A 19,538-nucleotide genomic window follows, 5' to 3' on the forward strand; every position below is an offset into this window, starting at 1 on the left:
CAAAATTTCACATTTGGAATGGCCCTAACTGCTACACAACGGGTTCATTGTTGATGAAAATTGGAGCGATGATGCATCGTGTTACTAATTGGCCCAGGGGGGGGCCTGCTTCTTCTGCTGAGAATGACTTGTGTGGTTGTTTCAAGCAGCGGTGCAAGTATTTCTGACGCTACTTGCACATGGATGCATTCTCACAAGGTCTCATGGGGTCAGAGAGCTGATGTGGTTGATTATATTGATTGCAAAAATGCATAATTATTTTATTTATTCGCAGAGAACTACTGCAGTAAGCTCAAAGTCATTAAAAACAGTCTCAGAATGCTACATATGGCAAGCTGTTTTCACATTTAATACCTACACTGGATGTGTATTGCAGAAATCTGTCATTCAATTCTTCGGAGCCCAAAAAGAACATTTCAGATATCAAAAAGGTCGTTGTCTCTCGGAGAAATGGTGTCCATTTAAGTGCACTGTACATTCTCTTTCAGATATTCTTAATTGCATTTTTCAAATCCAAAATGAATATGGGCTGAATCTGCAGTGGAATTACTACTTGGAAAAACTCCCATTTTGGATATCTAAAATTAATTTCTGATTAGTTACAATTCCGACTGAAGATATATTTAATTCCCCTCAATTCGAGATAACTGCCTTCTCCTCATTATACGTTTTAAATGAGGGGTTAACTAGTCAGAATGAGGTTGTAGACATCTTGAGCTGTAATTCTAACTATTCAAAATGATGTTAATGATATCTCAGAGTTTCCTTTTCTATAGCTGAAATGTAATTATGGATATCTTCAATTAGAGTTTCCATTAGTTGAAATTACATGAGAAATAGCTGTAATTCAGTCAGAAGCTCCTTTGTGTGTGAAGCAGGGGCAGCTTGGGATCCAAACATAATGCCACTGCAAACATCTGGAAGCAAATAACTTAGAAAACGGAAATTCCTACGAGCGAAATCTACTGAACAAAGCTCACAAGTGCTTCAAACTCCTGGATGATAAGCTCTTTTTATTACATGTTCAGTAATGATTAAAACTTGTTATTATGTTTGAGATTCTCACAGCTGTTATTTTTGTAGTAAAAACTGGATTGCAAACATATGTGCTAGTCTGATTAGTCTGACTGAAATGATTCCACTACAATTTGGTAAAATATCAACATTAATATTTGTAACATTATTTCCAGACACTGAAACTTAACTAGAGCTTACTAAATGAGGAAATGGCTTGCCAGCTAAAAGATCTTTAAACTACCAACAAAGAAGAAACTGTGCAAGACGGGATTCTGCCCTGAGGAGATCTAGTGACAAACGACAGTGTAAGAAAACAGATTTTTCTCATAAATGAATATTTAGATCTAACGAATCTGTCCTGGGCCATGTTGGCCCAGAATTGTTAGTTTTCATGTAATTTTGTATTTTGTTCTTTATTTAGGCCATGGTTCCTGGGTTGCTCTGTTAAGTTGTTCCTTATTTGATTTCCCCTTGTGACTTTTACCCCCCCTGTGTGCCCCTCTGTATCTGTGAGCCCTCGTCTCCCCTCCTTGTGTTTCATTCAATGTTTTCCCCAGCCTGTTATGTCTGTGCTCTCTCTCTCCTGTCTGAACCTCTGTGTACTTCCTGTTTTACTTTGACAGTCTCTCGTCAGTATGCGTCATGTTGTGTTCACTCCTTCCCTGTCTCGTTACGATTATCTGTGTGCTCCCACTTCCTTCGTTAACCCTCTGTGTATTTATGTCCGCGTCTCCCTCAGTTCTGTGTCGCGTTCTCGCTCATGACTGTGTGCCCCTCCATGTGTTTCCTCGTGAGTCAGTTCCTTTATGACTTCCCAGTTTAGTTTCATATTATTATTAGAAATGGTTTATTTGAGCTTTGAGCTGAGATTCAGAGGTTTCTGTGGACACTGCTCATGTCAGCACTTATATTTCTAACCTTTTCTTATAACCGATTAAACATGATCTCCTTCCTTTTGCCCCCATTTTTGGTGGTGTAGGTACAAATGATCAGTCATGACATTCTCATAATAAATAAGATACTGCAAATAATTATTTCTGCATTTGTGCGATTGAAGTCAATTGAAAATGTGTATGAAATGACACTGTTTTAAAGATTTGGCCTAAATAATTTTGGAGTGAATGAGTCTAAACATGATGACCTAACTAGTGATACCCTGACACACACACACTCAAGCATGTTGTGCCACTTTCAGCTGAAACAATGTTTCAAACCATATTCCGGGTTTTTAAGTTCAACATTTATGAGGTTTCAAGAAGAAAATAAAAGACAGATCTGAATGTTTGAAAATGTTTTGGAAAAATTCTGTAAAGATGAGATGAAAAATACTCGAAGGATAAATTTAATTGGTTTATTATTTAGATAAGTTGAAAAAAAGTTAAACAAGCAAGTAAATGAAGAAAAAAGGTAGAGGAGAGAAAACCCCAACAATCCCCTCTGAGCAAGCACTTGGCGACAGTGGGGAGGAAAAACTGTCTTTAAACGGGCAGAAACCTCCGGCAGAACCAGGCTCAGGAGGGGACAGTCAACTGCCGGGACTGGTTGGGGGGGTTAACAGAGGTGGAGCAAGACGAGGCTGCATCAGGTGAGGAAGCAGTAGCGTCTCTCCTCTGGAACAAGCGGAACCATTTTTCTTTTTTTTCATGCACTTTTCCACGAGCGCTTTTTTTCCCAGGATGAGATTTCTCAGCTCATCGATGGTTACTGCGTTTTGTTCTTCAAGTTTCTCACATCTTTGTTCCACCTCTTCCAATGTTGCTTGTTCTTCTTCAAGCTTGTCTTTGAGTTGTTTGGATGTTGCCTCCTGTATCAGCTTGTCCTTGTGCATGTCTGCATTTCTCTGTTGGACCTCTTTGTGCTTGTCTTCTAACTGCTCGTTTCTTTTCTGGGTTTCTTGGAGCGTGAGCTGCAGGTCTTCATGTATTTTGTCTTGTTGTTGTTTTTGCGCCTGCATTTGAGTGTTTTCACGCTTCAAGTTATTGAATTCCACCAAAATCCCCTTAACGAGCTCAGAATTGTTTCTCGCTATCTGATCGATCCTTTTCTGCATCTGTGAGCACCCACCGTTTCCCCAGTTTGTCCTTTTCTTCTTCCACTTTAGTTGCTGTCCTCCAGCTGATTACAAAACTCTTGCAGTTTTAGATTTTTAGACTCAAAGTCCTGGACGATGCGTTTTCCTTCTTTCAGTCTTTCTTGTTGTTGCTCTTTCTGTTGAAGAAGGTCTTTATTTTGGCACAGTGTTTCATCCAGGCTTTCTTTCAGCATTCGGTATTTTTCCTGCATGCTCTTCAGTTCGTGCTGCATGTCTCGTTGCTTTTTGTCATGCTCTTCCTTCTGTTGGAGGAATTTATTCTTTTCTTCCACAGCTTCATGGAGCTGTCTTTGGAGGAGCCGATTTTTTCGGTCCATGTATTGGAGATCCCGTTGTATCTTATCACTCATCGTTTTCTTGTCGTGGAGCTGGTTGGTCATTTCTTTTAGTTCTGCACTTTTTTGCCTGTTTTCTTTAATGAGGTGCACAATCTGCTCTCGGGTCTGAGCAAACTTGATTCCCCAGCCCTCATTAATAATTCTTATGTCCGGCTGGCGCTTCCGCTTATCCTTTTCAGGGTCGCGGGGGGCGCTGGAGCCTATCCCAGCTGTCACAGGGCAAGAGGCGGGGTACACCCTGGACAGGTTGCCAGTCTGTCGCAGGGCCCAAAAAATCATTCAGCAAAAACTTTAGGAAGGATTAAATCAACAACATGGTTCATTCTTAAGTGGAAGAATGCTCAGCAACACCAAAAAGGCCTGACAGACCACAGAAGACACATAAAGTGCATGATGACAGAATTATTTCCATGGTTAAATAAAACAATTTCACAGCATTTAACCAAGTTGTGATCTCTCTCAGAGAGGCACGACTGCCTGTCAGCTCTGTTAAGATGTCGGCTGCCAGTGGAACCCAGTCACTAGTGTTTATTGATGTGAGTGTTAACTGTGTGAAGTGTACAGGACTATACTTTCTGCTCAGATTCAGCCAAACACTGTATAACTGATCAGAGTTTCACAGTGTAAATGGATAATGACTCATTGCATACCTTGAAAGTCACCCAAGAGTTTCTCAAGACAAAAGAAACAGGATATATCAGTCACCTGATCTAAACCCAGCAATGCAGCTTTTCAGTTACTGAATAAAAACGTGAATGCAGAGAGACCCACAAACAAGCAGCAACTGAAGGTGGACCGGCAGAGCGACTCAAGGGAGCAAACGTAGCATTTGTTCACGTCCACGTTCTAGACATCAGGCAGTCATCGACTGCAAAGGATTTTCATCCAACTCTTAAAAATAATACTTCCAGTTAAAATTACGTTAGATTGTCCAGTTACCTTCGAGCTACTGTTTATGTATTAACAGCATTAAATGTCCCAAATTGGTAAAACAAAATGTTGGTCAAACCCCTTGAATTTCAATCACATCTGGATTTTTTTGATGTTTTATTCACTGTGGCGGTGTACAGAGGCAGGATTACACATTATAGCATATCCTGCAAACCCTGAAAAATGTAAATGAGATCAGTAAGATTTGATTCTGTCATGATTAGGCTGTGTGCAGGCAGGATGAGGACCCAAACGCAAGCTCACGGAGGCAGGAATGAACTCAAAACACAGTGTTATTGCTGACGGAAGTTAAGGCGATACAAAATAAAGTATTATTTCATATTAATGAAGATATAAACTTGTAAAAAAAAAATTAATATTGTAAAATGATAAAATAACAATACAGCAAACAAAAAATATTCTTCCTCACACTGAAAAATATTCAGCATTGCCATAAAGCACCCACATCAGCTTGACACAGCTAGAGATACAAATGGGAACACTAAATGATATTGCTAAATCTAAATTCTTAGGAATATTGTTTGTCTTACAACATATATCATCTGATAATCACCTCTGATAGTCTCCAGCACCTGAGAAAAAACACTATTTGAATTCACAGTGATCCAGTGGGGAAATTGGCAAGTACCTTTAGACCCATTAGACACAAACACCAACCATTTTACCATTTTCGGGGGGAAATTTGTGCCAGTTTGTCAAAAAGCTGGTGTTGTCCCTTCAAATCCACGTTTGGCCATTAGCCAACAGTTAATCACACAATAATCTAACACAGTGAGTCGCAGCTGATGTAAATGTAACCATGCTGGTTTGCAGCTGCACACATCTATTTTGTAGTGCCCATATCAGGAGTAAATACAACAATTTCCTAGAAACATTGTCCTAAAAAGCTGCTACTCCACATTAATTCACACTTTAATTTTGCATTCCACTCAGGCTTTAACATTTCCATGAGGACTAGCCGGCAGCTGTACTGTGCATCTTCATATCCGTACAAATCCGTGTGTGTGTGTGTGTGTGTGTGTGTGTGTGTGTGTGTGTGTGTGTGTGTGTGTGTGTGTGTGTGTGTGTGTGTGTGTGTGTGTGTGTGCGCGCACGCCTGTCCACCTACTTTGACCTCTCCGTCGGCGCCCGCGGTAAACAGTCGGGTCTGCGTAACGTCTAGGGCCATGGTGGAGATCTCAGCATCACCATGGCAACGGTGGAACTGCTTGACCTTTTGTCCTGTGTCAGTCAGCCAGAAGATCACAGAGGAGGCAGAGTCGCTGCTGACTACCTGCAGAGAGAGTTTGATCCATGTTATGCTACAGCAAAGGCGCTAATGCATTCTTTAATGATGCTCACATAACCAATCCATTCTCCACGCTTATTTTAGCGCTAAGCCACCGCTGAAGAATACATAATGGGAACAAGAGGAGGAAGAAAAACACGAGTGTCGCACAATAGGTGCTCATTTTCACTTGTTTGGTGTCTGCTGCCGCGTCAGTGGGAAACAGCTTGTTAAGAGGAGTGAGAAGAACTGGAGAACTTACCTATTGTATTAATTGTACATGTGGAAACACAAAGAAATAAAACAGCAGGTCACAGAAGACCATGTCACTGGCATACCTGTCTGAACCGACTGTTATACAGCACACAGGTAACAGGATGTTCATGGCTACTGGTTTTCTTCTCCTCCCTCTTGGATTCCAGCAGGAGAAGCAGGCTGTTGAATGAAAGCACAAGGTGCTGGCGCTCCTCATTGAGAAACAGGAAGGGGTGTGTGTCCCCCTGTATGTTTGGAAAGACACCGGCCAGACGGTGTGTGCACAGCTGGCTGGACACATCCCACAGACAGAGCACCTGGAAGGATAATAAGGGCTCTTATGTGTCTGTGCTTCAGGGCAGATATTTTGGTACATATCCACATGTTCCTAAAAAAGAAAAGTGCCACTAAAAGCTATCGCTCCTACAAAAAAACTTTTATTCAGTGATTACCAAGCAACTACATCGTTGCACCATGAAGAACTGCTCCTCTGGTTGCAGTTTTAGTGGCCATATTGCTTCTAACGGCAACAACATGCCTGTCGCTGCTCCAGAAATTCTTTCAGAGTGAACTGAGGTAAAGCCTTCAGAGTTTCTTGCAGTGGCAGATGGTGTTTGAGCAGAGGCAGATGGAACATAAATCACTTCTAAAATATTCATTCTCTTCAGAAAAGCCAAAGAGAAGGCAAACATGCACGGTGCTACAACAGGGAGAGGAAAAGCAACAGAAGCACCAACATCCTCTTTGCATCAGAAAATAAAACAAGGCTTTAAACGAAACACCAGCTGACAGTGGCAAGAAAAATGTGAAACAGGCTCGTCCCCAACACCTCGTTCGTCTGCAGTAATTAAAGCAAGGAATAACAATTAATATTACAATTACGGGGCTCTTCATCTCTACATTATCTGCACTAGTAGCGGGTCTGCGCACCCACTGAAGGGCACTCCTACCTTATCTTTGGAGTAGCTGAGGAGTTGTTGCTTGGTCTGCAGGAAGCAGACAGCAATGACGGGGCTTGTGTGTCCACCAAGGGCGCACACCGGCTCAGAGGTCACGTAAGGATTCCACAGCAAGACGTGATGATCCACACCTGCTGTGGCTACAACCAATCAGAGGCACCATTCAGACCTGGAAGTAACAGGCTTCTTTGTGATCCTAACACAAGCGGACAGCTCCAGGCATGTTAGTTCACACCTGGCATAAGAATGCATGTCCAGTGTCTTCCGGTGACTTTTCCTCTCTATATGGAGATAATCATTTACATGACTTCTGTTTGCAAATGAAGATCAAATGCCCGCACGGGTCCCCTCCAAGTCAAATCCACCCCACCATGAGCCCACCTGTGATTAAACAAACAGGTTTACTCACTATTTATTTATTTACATGCACAGTTGGCCAACAGCCTTATGCAAAAATCTGTCAGATCTCAGTGCATTCCGACTTGGAGATAACTGCATGTTGATTCTGGTAGCAGGTCCGGTCAAACGTAGGTTTCAGAAATGGACTTGTGCCGGACTTTGATCTCGAGTCTTCGCAAATCGAAATTATGTAAAGCTCACTCGCATACAGAGCGGGGTAGTGAGATCCAATTACAGGTGGTCATTCAAGATGCATTTTAATCCCAAGGGTGAACTGACTGATCATCAAAAGAGACATTTCAGTGCCAGGTCTGAACAGCTCCCAAATTAGCGGAGAGATTAATTGCAGTTATTTCCAGGGAACAATACCGCTCCCAGCCCCCTCCACCACCACAACCAATTTACTGTTCAATGAGGCATTTGACAGTTTTGATGATGCATTGTTAGTAAATTTAAGTTGATTGATTGAGAACTGTAAAAGCATTCACGTTTTTGCAATTATTTAGAAACACATGGTATGGTACATTAGACATTTAATAGATAGTGTACAATCATTAGAGTTTTTTTTGTTTTTTTTATGTTTTTTTTATGTAAAACCTCTAAGTTAAACCTGAAATGAAAACCTTCAAGTGAATAAATATGATTCATATACACTCATGGTAAAAACAAAATGCAGCCTCTTTCATTCAAGGTTCTATCAGGCATAATAAAAAGGTAGCTAAATATAATCTGAGGTTAATACAGCCTTAAATGAACAACAACAGACAAAATGACAAAATATGACATATTACACTGTGTACAACCTTACTGCTTCCATAGGAATTAAGAAGGTAATTAGCAGCCAGGTGCTAATAATCAAATGTACTTGATTAAGTGACCATTTGCATGTAAAAGCAGAAGGTTTTGGCCATAATGCACAGCGCCATGAACGCAAGCATACTTAATGTCGAGCACGGTGGTGGAGAGCTGATGATCTGAGCTTGTTTTGCAGTCACAGGACCTTAGGATCATTGAGTGGACAATGAACTGAATACTAACATATTAGAGTCACATGTGAGGCCATCTGTCTGACAGCTAAAGCTCGTCATCCAGAACAGTGATGTTTTGAATCATAGTTTTTTTTTTTTTACATACTTCTGCATTTTATCTCAGTTTTTGTGAAATAAATAATGTCAGAGTCTTCATCTGAGGTTGCATTTGCCAAATTTCAATTCGTAGTAAGGACCAAATTATTTTTATCATGTCGTAATACCTAAAACCTTGAAAATTACATTTTACCATGACTCTATGTCATCATACTTTATGTTGTACAGCCACTTCGTTTGGACCCACCTAACAGGCCGAGTCCAATATGGAAGTCGACGTCCCACACACCGTCCTTTGTAGAGTAAGAAGTGATTCGTAGGCTCGTGCTTTCCTTTTCCCTCCAGCCAATCACGATGCTGCTCTGTGGTGCGATGCTGCACGACACAAAGGCCTCAAGTGAGCCCAGGTAACGCACTGCAAGAGGCATAATAGTCAGAAAAGTGAAAGTAAATCAGAAGTGGCATACTGTAGTTAGCTTGACTCCATCCAGAAAAAAGCAAGTAGATAGTATAACATTATATTAACATTTCTGCAGTTTATGTCATTGTAAATTTCTGCTTTAGCATTAGGAGCTGCTTATTTGTCATCGTCTTCCAATCCACAATAACTACAACTGGTTTCATCATAAAGGAAAAGCTGTATGGCTTGTACAAACACAGCAATAGGCTTTTTATCTACAAGCTAATTTCAAGAGAAGAAAATAATCCTAAACAATAGCTGCTGCCTTCCTGTGTAAACAGCAAAAGTTACTGGCAGAGTGACTAAATTAGTTTCAAACTTGACAAATTCAATATAAAAACAACATTGCAACATATTTTGATGATGACACACTGCTCATCTTCTTTCATTTCCTCAAATTATATCCTTCTCCTTGCTGATGCCAAAATGCTCTCACTAGCACGGCTCCAAAGGATATCCATCCACTCTCTGAAACGGTTGCGCTAAATGTGCAATGACCGCAGCCGTATAGTAAACCGACCAATTCTCAGGAGCTCAATATAGCATAAAATTAGGCGGTTATGATTTGCTCACTGGTATTACAGAAAACGTAATGGATCTTGCATCACCATCTATCTCAATTAAGACTTTGATTGAGACCAGCTAAATTGGTTGCCACATGTCTCTATTAGAGGCTGCTTAACTTTCAAAGCCTGCACAAGCTAAGGGCTGGTTTTGAGATGGCATGTGACAAGTCGTAGGTCAAACACTGGCTGGAGAGCTTGGGGCAAATAATTATATCTGAATACACTTCACGCATTCCCATCTTTGCTCCGCTCCGTGAATTTAAGAGATTAGTGGATTTTCAGACAGCGCGTTGTGACTCATCATTGATTAATGATCCCTTCTCTTATTCATTGACAAGCACAGCTCATCAAACTAGTTGTGATGCAGACTCAGATACAGAACATCTGCTTCCTTAGCCGGTGCTGCAGCTATTCTCGCACTTTCACTGCTGAGATTGGAAATAACACAGAAAAAGCAGGAGTCATTGTGTGTTTATATCAAAGCAAACCTCTCGTGTTGTGCAATAAATCGCTGCACGTTATGGGAGATTTTTATGTTACCTACACGCTCTCTCCATCACTAACACACCCCTTCCTTGCACCTCTCATTCTTTGTCCTTATAGGACTGTTGTCCATCCCAATTTCCTCCTAATTTGCTCTCAATTTCCCCTCACTGATCCACCGCTGTCTCTTTCTCCTTCCTCTCCTCCTCTCTCTGGTGGCCCATGAGCCTGAAGGTTTGGAGGTCTGGATAACCAGGCATGTCTAATGGTACACAGCCCACTCATACTGCAGGGTGGGAAACTTCAAAAGAAAAAGAACCAGCACCCCAGAGGTATGCAAACACACACGCACATGCATTCACGCGGGCTGCCTTTATTTACAGTCAGAAATGACGACACACACGCCCACACACAAACAAGCGTGCTCTTGCCGATTCACGTGCATGTGCACACACAGATTGTAAAATTTTCATTTAACTAAAGCTTTTAATGTTTCGCCATTGTATCCTTTGTTTCCCCATTCTTTGTTATTCCTTTTTCCCCATTTATTGAGCTTATTTATACGTGCTTTATTCTTGTTTTCGCTTTTATCAGGATTCCCCCCCTTTTCAGCGAATCCAGCCTCAGAGCGTTGTCTCGGCTGAATCATTATCAAACAGCCCAATAACTCTTCAGAGAGCCTCTGTCCAAATGATGCAATCGAGATAAAACTAAGCGACCTCTTTGTTACCCACGCTGAGCTGCAGTGGGGTGGGGGGTGGGGGGGGGGGGGGGATCTCAGCAAGCCAGACCTCAAGTTCCTGACTTTATATCAACGGTAAAAAGTCTGGCTATGAAGAGAATGACTCAGGACTCACTGCATGTGTGTCAGCGTGCCTGCATCAGTGACCGGGACACACCCAGGCGTTTTCATTGTGTTGCATAAGCTGTTATTGCAACGACACCGGAGAGGTGACCAAGCAAGCCTGTGGCTCTCATCCCAGGTGTGAAGGGTAAAGTGTGTGTGTCTGTGTTTGCGTGGGTGTGTTAAGTAGGTCTGACATCCAGAATGTGTTGTTTCTATCGGATATACTCCTGATTTCATTCTGACCTGATACTGGAGAGCTGCTTTTTTTTTTTTTAACCTGAGGCTGAATACAGTTGTGCACAGGAATGACAAACAGAAGCATTTGGGTTCTGATTATCGCTGCTCATGCAGGCTATTTCAGCTGGCTCCTTCTTTTGCATACCATATGAAATAGCAGATGTGCAAACAGAGGAGTTTTCACTGGGACAAGACAACAAAAGAGAAACTACAGCTGCAAGAAAGACATGAACTTTTACAAGAATGTTAGGCTATAATTAAAGAGAGAGGGGTTTGTTAGTATGCTTATATCTCTTTGATGGTTTGTGTGTGTGTGTGTGTGTGCACGTGCGTGCGTGTGCGCGTGTGTGTGTGTGTGTGTGTGTGTGTACTTTCTACCTTTTCTAACCCAGCCAGGCGCGTGTGCTTGGTGTGTCACGGTGTAACAGGAGCGATGCTTGCCTTTGGCCAGATCATCCCAAAGGATGATGTCTGCTGAGTCAGAGTCTGTCCTCAGACTGAATCTCTCAAACAGGAAGATCTGGGCTGAGGTGAAATATAAAGCGCTGACCTGAGAATATACACAGACACTCACAGTCGTTGAGCAGTGGACCTGTTCGATTCAGATTTATTTATGTAGCGCCAAATCACAACAACAGGCGCTTACATTCACCTTACATTCTTTAGCTCATAGGGGGTCACTTTGCGACAGTGGGGAGGAAAAATGACTTTTTAACAGGAAGAAGCCTCCAGCAGAACCAGGCTCGCAGAGGATCAGCCATCTGCCATCAGCGGTTGGGGGTGAGGGGAAAGAGAAAGAGAAGAAAGAGAGCATATGGAGGCAGGACAAAACAGACTAAGGGAGAGACAAGACAAGGATTTAATGACATGCTGCAGTGGTTTATAAATAGGGAGAGAAAAGAGGCAAGTGGAGCATAAGTGCTCATTGCATCACACAAAGTCCCATAGCAGCCTGAACCTATAGTAACATAATGAACACATATGTGGATAATGAGGATAACGCCTTCCTCTCTTGTTCTTTAGTAAACTAGTTCATGCATTTACTACTTCTAAGCTAGACTACTGTAATTCATTATTATCAAGATGTCCTAAAAACTCCCTAAAAAAGCCTTCAGTTGATCTAAAGAGTACTGGCAGGGACTAAAAAGAAAGAAACATATTTCTACCATATTGGTTTCTCTTCATTGGCTCGCTGTTAAATCCAGAATCAAATTTCAAATCCTTCTCATCACATACAAGGTCTTGAATAATCAGCCCCCATCTTATGTGAAAGGCCTGGTGCCTGAATCACCCCATTAGAGCACTTTTTCTCTCAGACAGCAGGATATGTAAAAGTAGAATGGGAGCCAGAGCCTTCAGCTTTAAGGCCCCTCTTCTGTGGAACCAGATCCCGGTTTGGATTTGGGAGACAAACACCCTTTCTACATTTGAGATTAGGCTTAAAACTTTCATTTTTAATAAAGCATACAGTTAGAGCTGGACCCTGAATCTTCCACTAGCTATGCTGCTATAAGCGGCTGGGGTGTTTCTTTTTCACGCTCCATGTGTTTCTACAACACTCTGCATTTACTCATTAGTTATAAATTTCTCCTCCGTTGCAGCAGATGGGTGCCCCTCCCTGGGCCTGGTTCTGCTGGTGGTTTCTTCCTGTTAAAAGGGGTTTTTTTTGCTTCCCACTGACGCCAAGTTCTTGCTCATATCTTCTGTGGATTATTGTAGGGTCTTTGCCTTACAATATAAAGTAACTTGAAGCGACTGCTTGCGATTTGGTGGCATATAAATAAAACTGAATTAAGTTCTTTTTCTTCTCAATCATTTGCTTTTCTTTGTATGTGTGTATTACCCGTCCTCCAATGTCTCCTATAGTGAGAACAGCCTGGTCAGGGTTACAGGGATCTACCCAGTAGTCTAGACACCAAGGAGTAAAGTTCAAGCCCTAGAGTAGATAAGAATATATGAGATATATTGCCAGTTCTTATGTTCTTAATAATGCAATGGAATCAAGCTGATGGTAAAATGAAAATAACACAAAACACTAAAAAAAATCTCCTTGTTACCTGGAGTTTACACTTGCAGCTGAAGGTCTTTTCACACACGAAGTCATAGAAACACACCTCTTTACTTGTGAAAGCCACAGCTATCTGAGACTAAAGAAAATGGAGTTTGTTAGAAAACACAGAAACATGGAGACATGCAACCTGTCCCTATTATATAACAAGGATTTAGCAGTTTGCCAAACTGTTAATTAATGCACAATGGGGGGAAAAAATCCTCATGTATTATTCAACGCGGTTATACAATACAGAATATGGCATCCATAAATCTGTAGTTTAAAGAAATGCCAATTAAAACTTACAATCAATTATTGATGGTGTTATTACTAAAAACTGTATGTTTACTTTCTGATCTTTATGCACCAGCTTCGTGTCTGAAACGCAATTAACCAAAGCCACAGATCAATAATTCATTAATTGAGTGGAGTATTTGTTTATCTCTGTGCCATACAATATCTGCTCCATTAAATGAGGCTACTTATCAGTTATTAAATTATAAATCCATTTCTTTGAATAATATTTCTTGAACTACGCTTCAGGAGCCACGATGCAGCAGTAATCGATGAGAGGACTGATTAATAGTTAGGTATGCATCTCTCAGTATGTTGATAGGTTCACCTTGTCGACGTTTTGCATCAGCACCACATCTGTGACCCAGAGGTCCTTGGGTGCGACTGTGCTGTTCTGCAGTCGATGAGTGTGCAGAAGGGACATGTCCTCCGCATCCCGCAGTCCTACGTTTCCTCCTTTACTCACAGTGAGATACTGACCTGAACTCTGCAGGTACAGCACCTGAGGAGGCCAGAGGTTATTACAAGCAAAACATTTAAAGAAAATATCCACAGAAAGACTACAATTCACACTTCCCCGTAACACCAGCCTTTAGCTTTATGCCCCAATGAAGTTTGCTACATTAGAGAGTGGCGTTATTTATTAAAACCTGAGGAGACAGCCTTTAAAAACCAATTTAAAATATTAATTATGGCTTGAATTTTCCTCTTCTTGCTAGCTACTTTATAACCCCTACTAAATCTTCCACTCATTGGATACAGGTGAATAAAAGGAGCCGTTCTGTGCTGAATCTAATAAAATTGAGAATTAATCATTACAGGAGTTATTGGGTGAACAAAACTTGGAGCTGCAAAAAATAAATTAATTCATTTTAAAAAGCTTGAAGCTGACTGCATCTAATGAGCAAGAGACAAAGTAGATCTTTGATGAAAGGTAGTTTATTAAAATTTCACCGCAGAGGTAAGAGGTCAGATGTTCTGCAACGTAATTGCTGTCTTCTCCCTTTTCACAGTGTACCTTTGTAAGATCTCCCAGATTCGCATGTCATTTTTCCATAATTATTATAATTACATATTGATATACAGCTGGTGAGTAACTGATACAATGCGTTTCTCTGTAGTGCGAGCGAAGGGCTATCATTTTGGGGCTCTTTTAGCAGCTTTTTCGTTGCTTTAAAAGCTGGAAGACAAAAACTGTTATTCAATTTGAAGTATGTACCCAATGAAGTGTCGGTGAACCTGTAACTGCTAAATGGCAACAAAATAACTTTTATACTTAACAGTATATGGTATACTTTAGTAAGTATTTCAGTGTATGCAATAGATTCCCATTTAGCTTGTAATAGGGAAAAGCAACGTTCAGGAAGAAATGGTGGTAGATGAAACAAATAATATAGGACCATGTAAAATGGGCAGGTGCAAATCCCTGGGGAACTCTGATGAGGACAAGCATTTCAGAAATAGCATCAGCTGGTTAGCAGCACTGAGTGGTCAAATGAGGGACAGACTGTCCACAAGGTCTCGGGGATGTGCTTGTATTACTAAAACCTCACAATACTGGCACCAAGGGGTACTTATAGTCTTAGAACCATGCTATAGGCAGGTATCTTTGCTATTAAAGCTGTTGTGTTGCTCTGGCTCATCAGAGTTATGTGAAATATCAAACACCAGAAGTGATTTTGGGAGACAATTACATGACAGAGCAGCTCTAGAAGTGACTTTGAGGAAGAAAAAGATGCAAGATAATGTGTGTTCTAACTGTATGATCCATGTAATACTGCAATGGGGCGGGGCGATCGTGGCTCAAGAGTTGGGAGTTCGCCTTGTAATCGGAAGGTTGCCGGTTCGAGCCCCGGCTCGGACAGTCTCGGTCGTTGTGTCCTTGGGCAAGACACTTCACCCATTGCCTACTGGTGGTGGTCAGAGGGCCCGGTGGCGCCAGTGTCCGGCAGCCTCGCCTCTGTCAGTGCGCCCCAGGGTGGCTGTGGCTACAATGTAGCTTGCCATCACCAGTGTGTGAATGGGTGCGTGAATGGGTGGATGACTGGATATGTAAAGTGCTTTGGGGTCCTTAGGGACTAGTAAAAGCGCTATATAAATACAGGCCATTTACCAATGTAATGTAATGTAACATGAAAATAATATTACATGTTTACTGAGGCTCTTCCATCACATTATCGTCTCCTCAAAATCACTTCCATTATAGACAGACAGACATAGATAGCAGAAGCTCACAGATAGAGAGCTTCTGCTGTATTTTATTTAACATTTAATGTTCTTTTGCAGCATTTTTCTATTTGCTTGTGTTTTCTTAAGTTGCACTGCCCAACAGTTTGGTCTACAATTGTAGCAGACATAAAGCAAATATTAATATTTGGTGTTACCATTTAATGAATACAAGTCCAGAATTCACTCCTTTTAGCTCAGTTTTGGTCTTCAACAAGCCCTGAGTGAAATGTGTACAAAAAAAATGCAAAAGCTGCAAGCTGTTGGTGGATTTGTCACCATTAGTAACCACTTCCTGCTTTGCTACAAATTTGCCAGGGTTATAGATACAGTACATTGTTTCCATATTCTCTATTTGATAATTAACTAGTGGAGTAATGGTCAGAAATGAAAGCTATCTAAGCAACAATACTCTGCCTCTTTAAGGCTGTCAAACCTTCCAGGCACTTGGAGAACAACTGACACAACAGTCTGACATTTCGACATCCCCGGGATTGAAAGATTAAAGTGATGAGCCGTCACTTTATCCAAAGCAGTGGGGACTTCATACCGGCTGCTTCATTTACATATTAATTGATAGATGTTAAAGGAGTCCAGAGCCATTTATCTCCAAAGGAGTCAGCCATTTTGATGAGCAAGACCCTAATACTTTTTGAACGTTTCCTTCCACAATGTTTAATAATGTGCAATTCCATCCAGTCAGCAGAGTTTTGGATTCCCTAGACTGCCAATGTCAAAATGTTTTCAGATAACATGCAGAGGGTCATTGGTTTGGGGGGGGGAGAAAAGGGGGAAAAGGCAACATGCTATGACTTTTCTTCGTGTAAGTCTCTACTAGGTTAAAGGACCTTTTACCTTTTGAACAGGGTCTCGATGTGGACAGGTGAGGGTGCGTGGTGGCTTCCAGCAAGGCGCACTAACAGTTTTGCTGTTCTTTAATTTATTGGAAAGCTCCATCAGCAGAAATGAGCACAGGCCTCCCCAGTCAATGCACTCTTTCTCCTTTGAGGTGTCGCTGTCCAGGAGGAGGCCACTGCGCTGCTGACTGAGAACCACGCTGTCAAACAAGAAGCCATATTCCTCCTCGGACCCGTGGCCAACTGATGACCAAGCAAGATCGATGAACTGAATTCGGGACAAGGAGCGGGATGCACCTGAGAAGTCCTGCATTCAACAGCAACAGGATTGTGAGATATTGCACAATCTTGGCACACAGCTGAATACAGCCAACTAGTGCACTCCCAGCATCAGCAAAGTTGGTCAATCATGAGTGTGGACTATGTAAAAGATGGAAATAGCTTCAGGCTATTTAAAGCCTCCCTTTTTTGCCTCCAAAGTACCCCCACTTTAAAGAAGTCCATGAGCACTTTAACCTCAGTAAACAATGTCTCCAATCTCTTTGAAACTGTTAGCTAAAACTAGTGCATCTCTTAGCTATTATAGTAAGGTATAAGACTAATACCTAAGGTTAGTTTCAAGTCTCAGTTATTGAAGCAAAGTATAAGACTGACAGCTAAGACTAGTTTCAAGTTTGAGCTATTGTAGTATGGTGTAAGGCTAATAGCTAAGATTAGCTTCAAGTCGTAGCTGTTGTAGCAAGGTGTTCCATTTAGAATGGAACACACAATAAATCAAGGTGTGTTTAAGACTGTGGCTACACTGTGACAGGAAATTGGTGCAGTTCAGGGCATCACAAATAAGCGACTTACTTCTAGGTGGCTACCTCCATCTTTTATACATCAGTTATGAGAAGAACCCAAAAATTAGGGCAGTACTTGAACAAATTAACTTGACAAGCTGTATATACTCCAGTAAACTAAAAGTAAGTAGAACATACCCAAACCCTATGATTTCTTAGTAAATCCCTGAAGATTCCCTTGTTTGTATAGCACTTCTTATCAGATCTAAAGGTATGGTTCTATACTGTCAAAATTGGAGAGAAATAATTTAACCCGGTTCTTTAAATGTGAAATAAAGGTGCTGTAATACAAGGCTGTCAATAGACTGACTTGAAATCAAAGACTCACAAGGAAAAGGTTCTGTAACTTTCTATAATCCTCAGCGTTCATTCTGCTTTCAAGCTGTGCCACCTCCATTCTCGTTCCCATGGTTACAGCTCAGACCTGTCAATCAATCAGCAATAAACCAGGTGAGGTCAAGGAGGTAAAATGCGTGTCTGTTTGCAGGTTGGTGTGGAATAGGGAATACACACACACACACATCACTGAATAAAATAGATTTCCCAACGTCTATGTGTTACATGACAAAACAAGATGCACTCAGAATAATCCCTCAATAACCTGCCATATCTATTTCACATGGGTCGTCATGCCACCGTGATCGTACAGCAAGGTCACAGCAGCAGCTTATTCTTGCCTCTTTTCACTGTTGGATAGCGTGCAAAGGTTTCCGCTATTTTCCGAACTGCAAGACTTTAGGAAGTAGTCAAACAAGCCCCCCCCCAAAGAAAATTTCTCAGAAAGGCAGCGGGTTGCCAAAGCATGTCGAGTCTGTCATATCCGTTAGTGTGAAATAAAATACAGTCAGATAGATGGAGAGAATAAAAGTGTCAATAAAAGGGAATGATTTCTGAAATTGCTCTGTGCTGAAATTAAAAGCGCATTTGAAGTCAAAGGGAGAAAGTTTCTTTTTAACTCCAACTCTCCTACAAAACACTCCAAGGGACAGCGAGGCGGCAAACACTGTTTCATTTTTAGCATGGCATAAACGTTTATGAGACAAATTCACTGGATGTGGCATCAAACTGAACAGAGATTTAGATGACAGGCTGTGTAATGAAAGCAAAGGGAAGCTATTATCTTTTTTTTTTATAACAGTGATGAACTGCAGTGTGATCTTGACATGATAGTTAAACCAGACAACAGGTTCGCAGTAGACTGCAAGATGACTTTAGACTACTGTAATATTTAAAAGAACACCGATACTCATGGGACAATTTCTTCACATCTTGTTTGTGAGCGTGATAACTTCTAATCAACCACATCCTGACTTGTTTTGTGGCACGCCGCTGGCTTCAGTCTGCATGCGACTGCAAAGACGCAACTCTATAAAGAAAAATGAACACAGAAAGCTTGATGTGCCGTCCAAATTGCTGCTGCTTGAAAGGTAAGAGGCATTTCTTATGAATGCATCCACCTCTGGGAAAGACTCCTTTTGCAACCTTTTAGCAAACACACTTATCAGGGTTGCCTCTCCTCTTCCTGGATGGTCACTTTTGCTCCAGTTAGTCCTCTCAAAACTGTCACTGTAGTACTTCTGAGTTTTTAAAAGAACATGCAGTTAACTTGTCCGTCAACAAAGCATCTCAGCTCCTAACTGTGTAATGGCAGACCTGGCCTTCCAGTATACACATACCTCAAGTCAAGCATGTTTTCTTTTCAATCACAAAGTTCAAACAGTGAAACCAAACACAACTTTACACTTAATAACAAATTCAAACTTACCATTCAATTTCACCTCTCATTCTGTCATGGGTGTCTGTAGTATGTTGTCCCAAGAGTCCAGCTCTGAGGTGTTGGAAACACCACTTTCAAATGTGTGACATTTCAAACAAATCCTCACCTTCTGGCTATTCCGTCTTAGCAATGGCTGCCTCTCGTCTACAGGAGACTCGGCCGATTTGTGGCTGAAGTTTGTGTCCAGAGGTTATTCTAAGCTGGCAACGTGTAAGAAGCAATCAACGCCAACAGCCCTGACTGCAGGCACACACACCCACAGAGAGTTAACGAACTGCCCCCCAGTAGCCCAGACAGTGGCAGAGGCCACACACACACAACAAATCTTTTATTATCCTTCACTCTTAAAGACTCGGGCTAAGTTTCCTGGCAACCAAGTAGTCAAAAAGAGTTGTGAGAGTTTGTGAGTCCAGGCCTATTGTCAGTATGCGTGCGCGTGTATCCTTTCTATTCTCAGATTAGGCACAGGAGCGAACATAATGTGTGTGAGAGTGAGGTGCAACAACGCCACATACAACAACACGATTCACACAAAG

At 41.5% G+C, this 19,538-nt stretch overlaps 1 protein-coding gene across 1 annotated transcript in view; it reads right to left on the reverse strand.

Moving 5' to 3' along the window:
- LOC146653819 (cilia- and flagella-associated protein 337-like) overlaps positions 1-19,253 on the reverse strand; it is a 41,277-nt gene extending 22,024 nt beyond the window's left edge. The window contains exons 1-11 of the mRNA XM_085380250.1: positions 18,991-19,253; positions 17,554-17,649; positions 16,382-16,690; positions 13,629-13,802; positions 13,014-13,103; positions 12,800-12,892; positions 11,335-11,506; positions 8,611-8,778; positions 6,871-7,019; positions 6,004-6,237; positions 5,507-5,671 (exon numbers count right to left, since the gene is read on the reverse strand). Of these exons, the coding sequence (XP_085236376.1) occupies positions 5,507-5,671; positions 6,004-6,237; positions 6,871-7,019; positions 8,611-8,778; positions 11,335-11,506; positions 12,800-12,892; positions 13,014-13,103; positions 13,629-13,802; positions 16,382-16,690; positions 17,554-17,634 (1,635 nt within the window). The 5' untranslated portion in view covers positions 17,635-17,649; positions 18,991-19,253. The remainder of the gene's footprint in view (positions 1-5,506; positions 5,672-6,003; positions 6,238-6,870; positions 7,020-8,610; positions 8,779-11,334; positions 11,507-12,799; positions 12,893-13,013; positions 13,104-13,628; positions 13,803-16,381; positions 16,691-17,553; positions 17,650-18,990) is intronic.
- Positions 19,254-19,538: the final 285 nt, after the last annotated feature.

The sequence above is a fragment of the Rhamphochromis longiceps genome, linkage group LG14, assembly GCF_057381845.1.
Source record: "Rhamphochromis longiceps isolate RC_006_pf linkage group LG14, R_longiceps_female_GT1.1, whole genome shotgun sequence".
Taxonomy (NCBI): domain Eukaryota; kingdom Metazoa; phylum Chordata; class Actinopteri; order Cichliformes; family Cichlidae; genus Rhamphochromis; species Rhamphochromis longiceps.